The sequence below is a fragment of the Rattus rattus genome, chromosome 14 (assembly GCF_011064425.1).
Source record: "Rattus rattus isolate New Zealand chromosome 14, Rrattus_CSIRO_v1, whole genome shotgun sequence".
NCBI classification, from domain to species: Eukaryota; Metazoa; Chordata; class Mammalia; order Rodentia; family Muridae; genus Rattus; species Rattus rattus.
The window spans coordinates 29,769,413-29,784,832 of NC_046167.1; the positions used below are offsets into that span (position 1 = coordinate 29,769,413).

A 15,420-nucleotide genomic window follows, 5' to 3' on the forward strand; every position below is an offset into this window, starting at 1 on the left:
GAAAAAGATCTTTACCAATCCTACAACAGATAGAGGCCTTATATCCAAAATATACAAAGAACTCAAGAAGTTAGACAGCAAGGAGACAAATAACCCTATTAAAAAATGGGGTTCAGAGCTAAACAGAGAATTCACAGCTGAGGAATGCCGAATGGCTGAGAAACACCTAAAGAAATGTTCAACATCGTTAGTCATAAGGGAAATGCAAATCAAAACAACCCTGAGATTTCACCTCACACCAGTGAGAATGGCTAAGATCAAAAACTCAGGTGACAGCAAATGCTGGCGAGGATGTGGAGAAAGGGGAACACTCCTCCATTGTTGGTGGGGTTGCAGACTGCTACAACCATTCTGGAAATCAGTCTGGAGGTTCCTCAGAAAATTGGACATTGAACTGCCTGAGGATCCAGCTATACCTCTCCTGGGCATATACCCAAAAGATGCCCCAACATATAAAAAAGACACGTGCTCCACTATGTTCATCGTAGCCTTATTTATAATAGCCAGAAGCTGGAAAGAACCCAGATGCCCTTCAACAGAGGAATGGATACAGAAAATGTGGTACATCTACACAATGGAATATTACTCAGCTATCAAAAACAATGACTTTATGAAATTAAGTAGGCAAATGGTTGGAACTGGAAAATATCATCCTGAGTGAGCTAACCCAATCACAGAAAGACATACATGGTATGTACTCATTGATAAGTGGCTATTAGCCCAAATGCTTGAGTTACCCTAGATGCCTAGAACAAATGAAACTCAAGACGGATGATCAAAATGTGAGTGCAGATCGCTCATGAGAGACACAGCCAGAATACAGCAAATACAGAGGCGTGTGCCAGCAGGAAACCACTGAACTGAGAAGGACCCTGTTGAAGGAATCAGAGAAAGAACTGGAAGAGCTTGAAGGAGCTCGAGACCCCATATGTACAGCAATGCCAACCAACCAGAGCTTCCAGGGACTAAGCCACTACCCAAAGACTATACATGGACTGACCCTGGACTCTGACCTCGTGGGTTGCAATGAATATCCTAGTAAGAGCACCAGTGGAAGGGGAAGCCCTGGGTCCTGCTAAGACTGAACCCCTAGTGAACTAGACTGTTGGGGAGAGGGGCAGCAATGGGGGGGGGTTGGGGGAACACCCATAAGGAAGGGGAGGGGGGAGGGGGATGTTTGCCGAAACCGGGAAAGGGAATAACATTCAAATGTATATAAGAAATACTCAAGTTAATAATAAAAAAAAAAAAAAAAAAAAAAAGAATCCTAAAAAAAAAAAAAAAAAAAAAAAAAAAAAAAAAAAAAAAAAGATGGGGAGTGGGGGTAGGAGATAGATACAGTGACAGCTCTGGATTCTACATGACACTGGAGTACAGGATATACAATGTTCATGAAAAGCTTCCAAATTACTGTTCGCTCTATTCACTGGGAGACAATAAGCAACATCTGATGTTTTCATATGAGTGGCAAAGGCTTGGTTTATGGAAAAAATTAGATGAGAAAGTATATGAGTTCTGTGTATCTCTGAGACTATGGCCCAAATCCGAGCTGTCTCACACACTGTCCTTAATTTTATGAAGACTTTTAAGCACTCATCAATCCACAGAAGTCATTCCTAGTTGCCTATTTACTGCTTTTCCAGACACAATCCTGTCTCACAAACAAACAAGAAGAGACAAGAGTGTAGATGCTGAGAGTGTCTGCCCTTTCTAGACTTGCTGCCTGGAAGTGTGCGGCATCAACATTAGGATGAGGAACAAAGCAAAGGAGGGCAGGCCAGATGAGGAGACTCTAGTCAAAATTCCACTAAGTGACTGAATTAAGCAACTTGTGGCAATCTCCTGGATGTGGACTTTTTTGTAAGGTAAAAATGTATCCTTACTGTTTAAGCCACTGGCCTTGGGTGGCTGAGCAGTAACATGGCATTGTATAAATCATATATATGCATTCATACACAAACATTCATCTACCTACTTTAAAGATGAAACCAAGTCTTGTAGGAGTGCTAATGTTACCTCCTTGAACCCTGAAACCCAGCTTGAGGTGAAATGCAGGTTCTGCACTCCATCTGCAAGCCTTCCTCCCAGAACTCCCAGGTCAAAATCAAACTCCTCCATGAAGTCTCCTCTAATGCCACTCTGCTTCTCTGACTCCAGTTCCACATCTTTCTACCAAGTCCTGTGTCTTGCCACATTAACTGCTCAGCACACAATTACACCTGCCAAGGGACACACTTTACTTCACCTGAAACCTGGGCTTTCCTTTCCCATTTTCTTTTTGTATTGTCTCCTCAATGGACCATAAAAGAAATCACAGAAAGGAGATAAAAGAGATTTAGAGCTGAGACACCACAAGAAAAATAATTTAAAATAAAGCATAATTTAAAATAAAGTATTTCTACTATTATGGTTAGGGTGTTTTTTATTTATTTTTATTTTGTGTGTGAAGGTTTTGCCTGCGTGCATGTATGTGCACCACGTGCACGCCTGGTGTCCATAGGGATCAGAAAACCACACCAGACCCTCTGGAGTTAGAAACAGATTTCAGCACCATTTGCGTGCTGGAAAAGAAGCACCAGTCCGCTGAAAGAGCATCAACTGCTCTTAACTGCTGAGCCATCTCTCTAGCCACTATGCTGGTGAGTTTTAATGTCAGCTTGACACAAACTAGATCCAGAGAGAGAGTCCCAGTGAAATACTGTCCATATCTGGCTGGCCTGTGGGCATGTCTGTGGAAGGTTACCTTGTCACACCATTCACTGGGTTTGAGTCTTGGGTTGTGTAAGGGGGAAAATGAGCTGAACACTGGATGTGTATCTCCCCCAACCCCCACCCCTGTGTGTGTGTGTGTGTGTGTGTGTGTGTGTGTGTGTGCGTGTTTTCATGGATGTGACCAGCCACTTCAAATTCCTGTTGCCTTGACTTCCATGCTTTGATGGATTATCCAACCTAGAATTGTGAACTAAAGTAAGCCCTTTCTACCCTAAGTTGTTTCTGTCAGGGTATTTTATCATGGCAACAGAAACAAAACCAGCACACCTACATTTTGGAAGTTATAGATAAGGAAAAGGCACACTGGAAATGGCAACTGGATGTCAGACCACCTCCTACTCACTACCAGATCCACTATCAACCCTGTTGATAGTGAAGGAAGGCGGGCAGATTCTTAACAAATCAGAGGTCAGCCACAGGCAACACAGCAACTCTAGCCCGCAGTCCAGTCAATCAGTACCTGCTGGTGAGAGAAAGGTGACATAGCAGCATAGGGTTAGGGCTTCAAGCTTATACCTTGAATCTTTTCCTTATAAAAACAAACTATGGGTACTACCAGTAACAAAGCTATCCTAATTATAATGAATTTCATTTGAATGTTCTGGCATAAGGATATTTTATCATGGGGCTGGAGAAATGGCTCAGTCATTTAGAACATGTACTGTTCTTGCAAAATACCTGAGTTCAGTTCCCAGCACCCACGTTGGGAGGCTCACAACTATCTATAATGAGCTCTAGGGGAACCAGCTGCTTCTGGCCTCCTTGAAAACCTACATTCATATACACATAGACATACACACAGGCAATTAGAATGTAATATTTTATAAAAAATACTGGATCAAACTGGATATTCTGGCCCACACCTGTAATCCAAGCCCTCAGAAGGCTGAGGCGAGAGAATTGTGAGTTTAAGGCCAGCCTGGATCTACATGATAAATGTACATAGCTACATTCCCAAGAGCAAAACAAAACTGATCCAACTTGTGATATCGAAAATGACATCTTGGGTTGTTTTTTAAATGTTAACATTCCTAAGGTTGCAAAACTTCACAATGGAGGGTCATTGGCAGAAACTCTCCAGACCATCTGCAGGAAGCCTAGTACAGCACCCATCCTGTGTGCAGAGCTCCAGGTCTTCCCTTTCAAACACTGTCTGTCTTGTTACAGTGCTGTCGACTACACATGAAGCCTTGCACACGCCAGGCGAGTGCTCCACACTGAACTCTGCCCCTAGAGCCCGGCAGTTGTCCTCTGATGAAATGGCTCAGTGTTTGCAAGGCTGTTGACCCAGTGTAGCAATAAGTTCATAGTAGTGGAACTCATTCCAGATAATAAAAATATGTTGTCTCTTTAAAGATAATAGCAAAGCAGCACAAACTTCTGTAGGATTAAACATACTACATACATAGTAGGAAGCTGTAGTAAATGTTCAGATATTGAAATAAACACCAAATAGTACAAAGAGCAACCAACATGGTTCTATTGAAAACTGTCTTCAACTGTGGCACCCAAGGACAGCAATACAATATTTTCTTTACAAAGTGACAATTATAAAAATCTATAAATGCACAAACTCATTTGTAGGCTATTCTCATGTAGCCGTGTCATCAGAATATACTTCCTTTCATTCTTGCCTGAGGTATCTCTGTGGTTTGATTTTATTGTCCTACTGGAGAGATGCACTGCCTTTGATCATCCTTTCCTAAAATGATTCTTAAAACCTGCAAAATTTGTATTGCATAGGACACTATTCACAACAGAGACTGGGAACTGCAAATATGTCGCACTGGAACAAGTCTTAACAAATATTTCATTTTAAGAATTTGTTACATACATTTTTTACAGTTTGTCTCTTCTAAAAAATTGACTTTAGAGGTAAGAGCAAATTAAATACAACGAAGCATCTTAGGAATGTTAGTTTTAGAAAGTTAGATGAATGATACAAAGGAAAAAGCCATAATTCTTGCCGGCTATATATTGTATTGCATTCAAAAGCAACTGTACATGCTGTAATCAGTTCATAGTTAAATATTTCTACTAATCTGTTTTGGGAGAGCAAATGTCTTTCAAGGTTTCAAGCTCCTCTATAAGCTTCTTGTTCTGAACTTCCAGCACTGCGACTCGGCTCTCCAGACACTTCACATACTCTTTCTTTCGACGTCGACATTCTTTAGCAGCTTCCCTGAAAAAAGTAGAAGCAGAAGGGCAAACGAAACGTATGTTGCATGCTATTGGCACTAGAGCAAGCTTGGTAATGCGAGGAGAGCTGCATTCCGACCCGTGCAACAGTGTTCCCAATTCACACCCTACAGCAGACTGTATTCTTAAGCAAGGGTTAAGAGACCCATCTACAAGTCCATATGGCCATTACGAGGATGCTGCATCGCCTGCCCCATTAGAGTTCACAGTCAACCAGGTCCAAGTCAAACACAGTTACTCTGCTTTATGGCAATAAAGGTCTTTGAGGGCCTTGAGTTCCTCAATGAGGGTCTTGTTTTGATTTTCAAGCACAGCCACACGATTTTCAAGACATTTGACATATTCTTTCTTCTTCCTGCGACACTCCCGGGCAGCTTCCCTGGAACCAACACAAGGCAAATGACAACAGGAACAACCTCTCAGCACAATCCAGAATGGCTCCAAGGACATCTGTCCCCCCCTTTTACCCAGTCAACAGCCAACCAATCTGAGGAAAGTTATACAAAGCTACCAACAAAAAGAACAAAGCACATGCCTTGGAGAGAACAATAGACCAAATGAAGAGCACTGGTAGCTTTACACAAAAAGTGTTCTCTTGGGCCATCCATGCCACGACAAGAATGACCCTCTGTGTTCAATAAACAACAGGAGAACCACATGCCCAGCAGAATCTCTACTAAGACATTCACAGATCCTTTCAGTTCTCTCAGTTAACTTTTGGTTGTCAAAAAACACACATGCTCATCACAACAAGAAAATTTCACTTGATGAATATGAGTATAAGAATCTATGAAGTCTCAAATGCCAATATGAAACAGTTGAGTACTTTGAGACTAATCTCAACAAAACAATCACGGTTGTCAGGAACAGTATTCTGAACAGAAAACACAGAATGAAATTATAACAATAAATAAAACACATGGATGTTTATGCACCAAGGGAAAATGGGCACTACTCATGAAAATCAAAGAATGGCATAACATGATGCAAAACTTCACAATGCAGACAATTCACACCAGCAAGTATTAGAAAACCACAATTACAAATACAAAAAGGGAAGCTGGCTCGGTGGTACATGTCTGTAAACCTGGCCCTTGGGTGGTAGAGAACCACAATACAAAACCAGGGGCTGGAGGGATCAGTGATTACAAACACTGGGTGCTTTCCCATAGAACCCAGAAGATTCAATCCCGAGCACCCACATACTGGCTCATGACTGTCTATAATTCCAGTTCCAGGGTGGCCACCAGGCATACAAGTGTTGCACAGACATACAGTCAGCCCAAATACACACACGCATTTTTAAAAAAGGTCAGGGCCAGCCTCAGTTACTTTACAAGTACAAGACTACTCAATAGTCTATCATAAATAAATAAACAGACAAATTTATAAGAATGGCAGCTACTAGCGAACTGAAAAGAACTATTATGCAGTTACCTAACCACATGCTTTTAATGCACATTGAACACAGTTCACAGCACGTTAAGCAACCCAAGCGAAAAGACAGACCAACAAGCATCCAAAGAACTGAAGCTAACAAAGATAAGTTACTTTTATTCATGATTCCAGTAAACAATGACTAATATTGCCCCCATTTTCTCTCTCCTTTTTTTTAGAGTGGGACAGGATGGGAACTACTTCACTTAACTGCTCTAGGGAGAGGCCCTCTGATAAAGCTTTATTTGGGAGTATACTCAGTTCTCAGAAATTGTCAGTCACTGTCACTCAACTGAAGTCACAAAGGTAATGTTGCATGGGTAGATACCAGTCACTGCAATGTCAGTCAGCAATGCCATCCCCCAACTGTGACACATGCGACAGACATGGCCAACTGCTGTATTTTTAGAAGAATTGACTCTCATGGAATGGATCTCTCTTTCCTCATGCAAAACAAGTCAGCAGAAAACCTATGTTGAAATCCAATGGGCTGCAGGAAAAAGAATAAACCCTAGTTCCTAGCTAAGAGTGCTGTACTCACCCTGTGAACTCACCAAATGCTGGACAAGTGGGCAGTGAAAAAATAAAACATGTCAAAGTAAATGGAGTTTGGTAAAGCAGGGGTTACAGTAATGCAAATGGTGCACAGGGGAGAGTGTCATCATGTCCAAGCACACATAGCTGCCAGTTGGAGAATTGAAATATATTTATAAGTTAGCTATGTTTTCATCATTAAATATGTTAAACTAAATATGAAAGGAAAATAGTCTCTCTATACAAAATTAGAATGAAAGTTTAAATACAGTGTTGTGAGGTGGTCAGCTTTTAACCTCTTGCTTACTATAAATATCCACACTTCGTATCGGACACAAAGCTTTAGTGATCACACAAGTGGTTGGTATATTCCTGAGTATTCTCAGCTGTGGGGAATACCTGTTTCTTCTATTAATAGGCAGCTCAGTTTGCAGGCCTGAGTTTGACCAAATCCATCCTCAGCACGGAGAGGAGCCATATGGTAACTACAGGAAGGTGAAAGCCAGGTGTGCTGCATACTGTACCAGCAACACTCAGGGGAGAAGGACGGCAAGGGAAGCACACATTCGAGGCCAACCTGGACCACACAGTCTCAAAGCCAATGTCAAGCTAAACAGGAAATGACAGGGATACAACGGAGTCAAAGCTACTGCTGACCCGTGCGGTAGGGATATAATTAAGTATCTGTTCTCACTATCAGCTGACCCCTCCTTGCTAATGTAAAACCTGCATCCTCTTCATGAAGTCCACACTGAAGCTTACATCAAGGTCCTTTTGAGATGACCTTGCTGTAAAGACAGAGGAAGGCTCTGAAAGAAAGACCTGCTAGACAGCATAGCCTACTTCTGGTCCCCTGGCTCTATAATCCTGGCCAACTTGCCACTCAACCATTCCAACTCCAGTTCCTCACCTACAGAGCGAGGCTAGAAACACTCTGCTCACAGAGTTGTGTGAGACTTAAGGAAACTGAAAGAACAAGTGCCTGAAACCTGCCAAGCTAATGCGGAGTCTCCCGACAGTCATATGCTATTGCTTTTCTCTAGCTACCTCTAGTGCCGACACTGGCAGGCTACATAATGCTCCTCATTATAATGTCCCTTATAGTGGGGACCTATTTCTAGCCAATGAAATGCAGGTAAAAGCAGCCAGAAGCATCTTCTAGAAAAGAATCTTCTGGAGAAACAGACTGAGTTAGCTGCACTCTTTGACCACAGCCATCCTTCCCTCTTCCTGTCACCACAGCAGCAGACATCCTGTGGCCACGATAACAGAATGTACATGCTGAGGGTGCAACAGCAAGGAGCCTGGGTCCCGGACACCAGGAACCTCTGTTCTGGCTGGACATACCTCTGTATCTGCCATAAGGGTCAAAAACCTGACTACAGCTCTAGCATCTATTTCCCTTGGTTATTAGTAGCCCAAATATATGCTAATAGTTATTAATTACATAATTTAAATACAGGTGTGTGCCGGTCTGACACATATGCTGGAAACCAAATGTGGGTCTTTTGGAAGAGCAGCCAGTGTTCTTGACCTATGAGCCACCTCCAGCCACTTCTGCATCTTTAAAGCAAGAACACCGCTGAGGAAAAACATGACCTGGGACAAACCACTAATAAATGTTTCTATTCTTATCATCCTACTTCTAGTGTATGTGTACTTACCATCTACAGTCAGTTTGGCAAATGTAGCCAACTTAAATAGTTACACGGTATATGACACTGAATCTTTTTTAAAAAGATTTATTTTTGTTTCTTTTAAAAGCTTTTGTTGTAGTTGTTTGTTTTTGTCACCTTGGGTAGCCTAGAACTGAATATGTAGACCAGGCTGGCCTCAAACTCACTATATCCACATGCCTCTTCTTCCCAAGTGCTGGAATAAAAGGTGTATATCACCACCCTCAGCCCTATTTTTATGTGCATTTGCAGGAACTTATGTATGTGCAACATGTGCATATCTGATGCCTATGGAGGCCAGAACAGGGTACCAATCACCCGAGAAATGGAGTTATGGGAAGTTATGAACCACCATGTAGGAGCTGGAACCTGGGTCCTCTGCAAGAACAGCAAGTGCTCTCAACTGCTAAGCCATCTCTCCAGTCCTTATTTTTATTCTTTGTGTGTGTGTGTGTGTGTGTGTGTGTGTGTGTGTGTGTGTGTGTGTGTACTACACACAACCACATGCCATGCCTGCATAGGTGCCTTCGAATGCTAGAAGAGGGCACTTGGAGTTACAAGGTACTGTGAGCCATCAGATATGGTTGCCGGGAACAGAACTCAGGTCCTCTGCAGGAATACTAGATGCTCTTAGCTGCTGACTCATCTCTCTCAGCTCCCGAACTGTCATTTAAAGAATCACTAACGTAGTGAACGTAAGCACCTAAGACAAGACCCAGTTTCCAGGACAGTGATGAGCTCAGAACTGAGTTTCAAGGAGTCCATTGCCACAATCTGTAGATCAAAGACCACAGTCTGCTTCTGTTCTACAGACAAGGGGAGCAGATGACCCCACCTAATGTGCTTTATTCTCTTGTAATTAGGATATAATTAACACTAAAGAATAGGTGACAAAATATACTGGGAAGACAACTCTGTTCATTTTGAAAATCAAACTGAGTTGTACCATTCTCTATAATAACTAAAGAATTAACATGCAAGTCATATAAATAAAATGCTATTACTTGAGTGTGTTTTTAACATAACGGACAGGCTGGTGCCTGAGCAGGGAGTTGCTCAAGAGACAGACTCAGAGCACAAGTGGGAGAAGATGAGCGCACTCCTACTGCAGCATGAGCCATTAGCGAGATGGCAGGGACATGAGTAGATTTTGTTATTTTTTATTTATACATGACTAGAATTTGTCAAAATAACATGTACTTCACTATACTGGAGTAAAAACAAAACAAAGTAGCTAGAATGATAAAATACAAAGCGATGCTTTAACACTTAAATTTATCTTCCTAATAAAGAAGCTAAAAATTCAGGGTCAGAGATGTATCTCAACGTTTGCCCAGCACGCCCTAGGTCCCAAGTTCTACCTATAAATGTACTTGCCAGAATGCTATCTCATGAAGTATATAAAACAAACTTATGATTAAAATCTAATAATAGGTATTTAAGATTACATATCTTTTGATGTTTCTCACATGAAGGAACGTATCTGCTGCTTATGGAGCACCAGTGACCAGGAACTCGGCAGAAGACACACTATCATCATACGCACATATGAAGCCAGAGAACACGGGACGTGAGAAACAACTTAGCAAGTGACACGAGGAGCCCCACAGTAGCGCAAGCTTCCTACAGTGGCTCTACATCACCTAGGGCCTTACCTGTTTTTCATCAGCCTCAGCTCCCGCTTTCGAGTTGCTTCTTCTGCTAGTTGCTGGGGACTGTGCAGACTCCCTGGTGAGGCAGCCATCACCACACCTTGTGGCAAAGCAGTAGTAGGAGCTCGGATCTGGTAGGTTGGCATGTCACCTGTGGCAGCTGCAATGAAACAAGGTATTACAAGCTTATATCCCAAGACACTCACTCATACTTCACCTAAAACTAACCTTGGAAATGGTACACTTTGTACATGTCAGTAGAGGTTGTTTTGTAGAGGTAAAAATTATTGTTCTTAGTATTATAGGGATCTTAAACATGAAGAATTTTATATGACAAATTAAAGCAAAGTTACAAATATTGTAGCCTCTCCCCAACATTTTAGAAAATGGCTTAGTTCATTTTAGACTTCTTTTTTTTTTTCTCCCCCCACCCCTTTAAACCTCTTTTATCACAAGCTAAAGCAACAGGTTGTTGACTGTAGCTCATTTAGCTGTATCGGCAGTGTGCTGGTGAGTATAAGGAGCTGTTCACTGAGGACAGGAGTGAGGATCCCTGCTCTGCAATCTGATGAATTGCACAGTGAAAACACTTGCACTGTAACAAGTTCCACCAAGTTCAAAGACAGCAATATGACCTCACTCAGGGTCAAGCTGAGAAGAGACATGCTCACAATGAAAATGACCTGAAGATTATTCGAAACTATAAGTATTTGAGGACGACTGATGCTTTCAATGGAATCTATTTAAGTGTGTGAACATATATAAATACACTGATAATTGTTCATAACAGCTATTTTCACCACCAGCTCACAAGAGTCCTGAAACTTAACTGGCTTGAGTCAGCCAGTAAAGGCAGACCAGTATGTCACCACAGATACTCTAAAAAGGCATGGCTGTCCCTCTGGAAGCTTCAACTGCAACTTCCATTTGCCTACACCTAAAACAGATATAGAAAGCCTTCCAATTCCAAAATAAGAAAAAAGAAAAGACTAAGGCAAAGGAATCTAACTGACTGCATATTCCTTAACAGTAACAGGAAGAAAGGGAAGAAAAAACAGTACAGTTCTTAAACCAGTCTCTTCAGTAAAGCCCTCAATTTATTTTCATAACAGTTGCAAACATTATACACAAGGACATCTCTTTAGAAGTGCAAATTTTAAATATTTAGGGAAAAATAACAACATATAAACTAACATTCTGTTGGTCATCGTATAATAAGAGACAAGAGCAGGAACCTAGACCACAGTCCTCCCACTTTTCTTTACCCAATCCAGGGAAGGTTATAAGTCAACAAATGCTGAAACAATGCCCCAGCTGGAGGCTGACCAGACTTTCTAACGTCCACACAATAGCCAGTGATGAAGTTTGCACACCCCTGCCCTCAAGTCTTGCTGGCAGCCTCATACGCACCTGCTTCCACCCTTCTTTGAAAGTGCTCACAAACATGTGTAAAAACAATACTGAAAGAGTGAAGACAGTGAGGGGTTCTTCTGTCACTGCCAGACCCTAAATACAGAAACTGCTTTTTTAAGAAGGAGAGGAAGGCAGGAAAGGGAGGAAGCAGTTGTTTCACCATACTCTCTCCTGTTGTACACAGTTGCTAGTTTCTATAATATGAGTGAGAAAAGAATGTTTGAAAGCTGGTTTAAGGGCATTCTTTTCATTTTTTTTAAGGGAAGAGAAGAAGAGACACATCACAGATGCAACTGTTGTTTCTGGTATCAAAAACAGCATATTAAAAACAAAACAAAGCAAAACAAAAAAGCAACAACAAAAGACCTTTTGTCTGTCTGCAGAAGCTACAGAAGCTCTTGGAGAACCAGACTTGGCAACATGAGGGACAAGGGCAATGCCAAATAGGGCATTCCTCAAACCTGTCCGGCAGAAACTTAGTCGCTTTGTATCTGCAGGGATGATATGTGGGATATATTACCTCTGATATATCATAGATGTGGGGCTTCATTGTGTCTCAGACATGCATTCATTCTATTTGTTATAACACAAGTTCAGGAGGCCAACTCACTAGTTCAAGCAAGAAGCAGGAATTAGTGTAGCTTAAAAGTTTAAAATAAATTTCTCTCACAACCCAAAGACTCTATAATACACTTCTAATAGTGAATGAATAAATTCTATACATGTAAATATCTTAGTAATGTATACAAAAATAATGGGAAAAATCTTTTGAGGGAATCTAAAGGTCAGATTTCTTTGAAAGAAGTTATGAAACATGTTTATATTAGCGTCAGTTTCTAACATTGTAAATTCAGTGGTAATTTCATTCTATACTCTCTAGTAACATGATTTTATTCCTGTATCATTTATAAAGCCCAATTCCTGCCCACTAAGTAATAAAGGTATCAAAACTGTTTTGTAAGGCTTTTTATATATGATCTTGCTATGTAACTCAGATTGGCATTAAGCTTCCAACTTTCTTCCCTCAGCCTTCTGAGTGTTGGGAGTTACAAGAAAGTGCCACCACACCTGACTTTAGAATTTCATATTTATCTTTTGAGAATCCATAAGCGACATATAAGGGCTTAAAATCATGTCTGAAGATAAATAATAAAAAAATATATGTGTACTGCTATAGTTTACCCCAAGTTTATTCTCAGGCAGGCAAGAATGTTCAGACAAGTCAAGAACAGTATCTTTTCACTTTATGCTCTGGAATCTAGCACAGGACTTTGTATTTAGGGTGCTTAATGGACTGATGTGTCCTCGACAAAGTCAATTTTAAACTCCCTAGGGTAATGCTGTCATCTGGAGTGTTCAGTGAACATTCTTCTGTGGACATGTTATTGTAACTCTCTTTAACACAAAGATATATAAAGTCCCATGAGATGCTACATGTTCACTCAATCTGGCATTTCTTGACAAAAGATATTGTTCTTTCTCAATACACTTTAGGTACGTCAACCACAGCAGCTTTAGAGGCAGGGGTTCTGATAGTGTATATCTAACTCCTGGCATGAAAAACAATTTCTGGAGCTGTCAATTCTGATCATAAACTTCATACCTCTCTTTTTTCAAGCTCTAACACGGTACAGCAGAAAAGGCATTGGACTTGGGGGTCTGGGTTCTAGTCCAGCTCTGCCACTTACCAGCCATGTGACTTGGGGCAAGGTCAGTCTCCTCATCTGTAAAATGGGGATACATCATCTCATTTCATACTCACAAGAAACCCTGTAATATATGTCAAAGTGTCTAGCACAGTGCCTGGCACACAGAAGACATTTAACACATTAGTTCCCTTCCAATCCCCTCCCTCCGTGTCTGAAATATAGTATTCCAAATTACACTTACACTATATGGAGCTAAAAGGTTTATAACACCACCAGTAATTTTTCCCATTAGAAGCTCCCCTTCTAACAAGTCTGATAAATTAAAGTGAATGACTCCTAGTCCTTTGGGAAAACAAGTCAGATACAGAAACAAAGAAAAAAGTAATAAATACTTCAACTGCCTATTTTGATAGATTTAAAAAAGAAACCATTTGTCAATACCCCCAAAAGATTGATATTTTATTTATTTATTTATTTATTTATTTATTTATTTATCAGGGTGCATATTGACTGAATACAAGGAACTTTGTTGGTTTGCTTTGGTGCTTTGGGACAGACAGGACCTTGAACTCACAATCTTTCTACTTCAGCTTCCAGAGTACTGGGACCATAGCCATAAGCCACCACAGCTACCAAGTCTCCACCTTTATGCCATTTCACTGATCTTAAGAATGCCCCGGTAAATAGGAGGGGTAACTCAGAAGTCAACCTTGTAACTGACAAGAGCGGCTTTCCCAAAGCTCCAAAAACCCACTGGCATCTTCCTTGTCCCTTCTCCAATTTTCTACCCCTTCCCTTTGCTCCTTCCTCTCCGTGTAAATGAAATCCTACACAGAGGTGACTAAGCAGGCAGTGAGAATTTTCAACTGTGTTTGAAATCCTATATAGAATTAAGTCATTAAATGTTTTCAGTTTAAGGCCAGAAAAACAGCTCAAAGGTATAAAAGTACTTGTCATGTGCAAACCTACCAACCTGAGTTTGATCACTTGGAACCCAGGAGGGAATAGAACCAACTTCTCAAATCCACATGCATGCCATGGCATGAGCTCCATGTGCGTGTGCACACGTGCAGGCATACACACACACACACACACACACACACACACACACACACACACCTGCATACATACAAACTAATAATAAATAAAAATTTTTAAATAAATATTTTCCATGTTTATTTATTGAGACATAGTTAACAAATTAAAATTGAATTTATATATTATAATCAAGATGTACAAATAATACTTCGATGTATTTATATACAACATGAAATAATTAACATATTCAATCTAAGATACACATAAAGGGGCTTCTTAGATTGTTTATTCAATGAAAGTATTAAAAGTTAGGAAACCTATGAAAAAGACAGGAAATTATGAATACTGAAACTTAAGGTTCTAGAGAAAGACAAATGCCCTATTGCTTTATCAGAATAGTGGTCTAGGAAAACCTCCATTTTGATTAAAGTGGTGCTAGCTTCACTGTAGACATTGGAAAAGCTGTGTCTTGCTTGCTGTTATGACCCATGCTACATTAGCATTTATGTATCAGTGTCATGAGAGCGGCATAACATAGTATGAGCAGAACCAGAGGCTTCTGAAGACCTGAGCCGCTCCACTGCTGGCTGGCTTTATAACTCAGAAGAGCCCCTGCCTACTCTGATCTGCATTCAGTCGCCACTGTGCAGTAGTGTGTGCCCTGTGTGGTCAGTGAGCATGAGTGTAAAGCACTCTCCTTTCCCGTTGTTTCATATGGCTTCCTCTAGGTGAGCCTCTAGGGCTTCAGCCTGTACTCTCTTCCCTCTGGATCACCTTTACAATCTGAGTACTTTGCTAGCTCTTTCATTAACTTGGACTTATGCTTACTTGTAATATATTTTACATATATTTACATAAATGCAAAAATGTTGACATAGTTGCTTTATCAGACAATATGTTCAGAAAGAAAAATAAGACAGGAAAAAGTAAAATAACTTTACCAAAGACTGCATTCAGAGATATCTGCCAAGTGGAGCCGGCATAATAGCTGTCCTATGAGCTCTGAGGCCTTACTGAACTAAAAGCAGGCTATTCTTCTATCTACTTCCA

At 40.8% G+C, this 15,420-nt stretch overlaps 1 protein-coding gene across 35 annotated transcripts in view; it reads right to left on the bottom strand.

Annotated features, from left to right (window-relative positions):
* Window positions 1-4,225: 4,225 nt before the first annotated feature.
* The window catches only part of Crem (cAMP responsive element modulator), a 65,291-nt gene continuing 54,096 nt past the window's right edge, over window positions 4,226-15,420 (bottom strand). For 7 of the 35 annotated variants that reach the window (XM_032884310.1, XM_032884322.1, XM_032884306.1 and 4 more), the window contains 3 exons: window positions 13,372-13,407; window positions 10,274-10,430; window positions 4,229-5,350 (listed from right to left, as the gene is read on the bottom strand). In XM_032884310.1, coding sequence (XP_032740201.1) covers window positions 5,206-5,350; window positions 10,274-10,430; window positions 13,372-13,407 — 338 coding nt within the window. In that variant the 3' untranslated portion in view covers window positions 4,229-5,205. Of the gene's footprint in view, window positions 5,351-10,273; window positions 10,431-11,680; window positions 11,823-13,371; window positions 13,454-15,420 lie in introns of those variants that run through there. The other 28 variants (XM_032884335.1, XM_032884325.1, XM_032884336.1 and 25 more) reach the window with 10 other exon arrangements.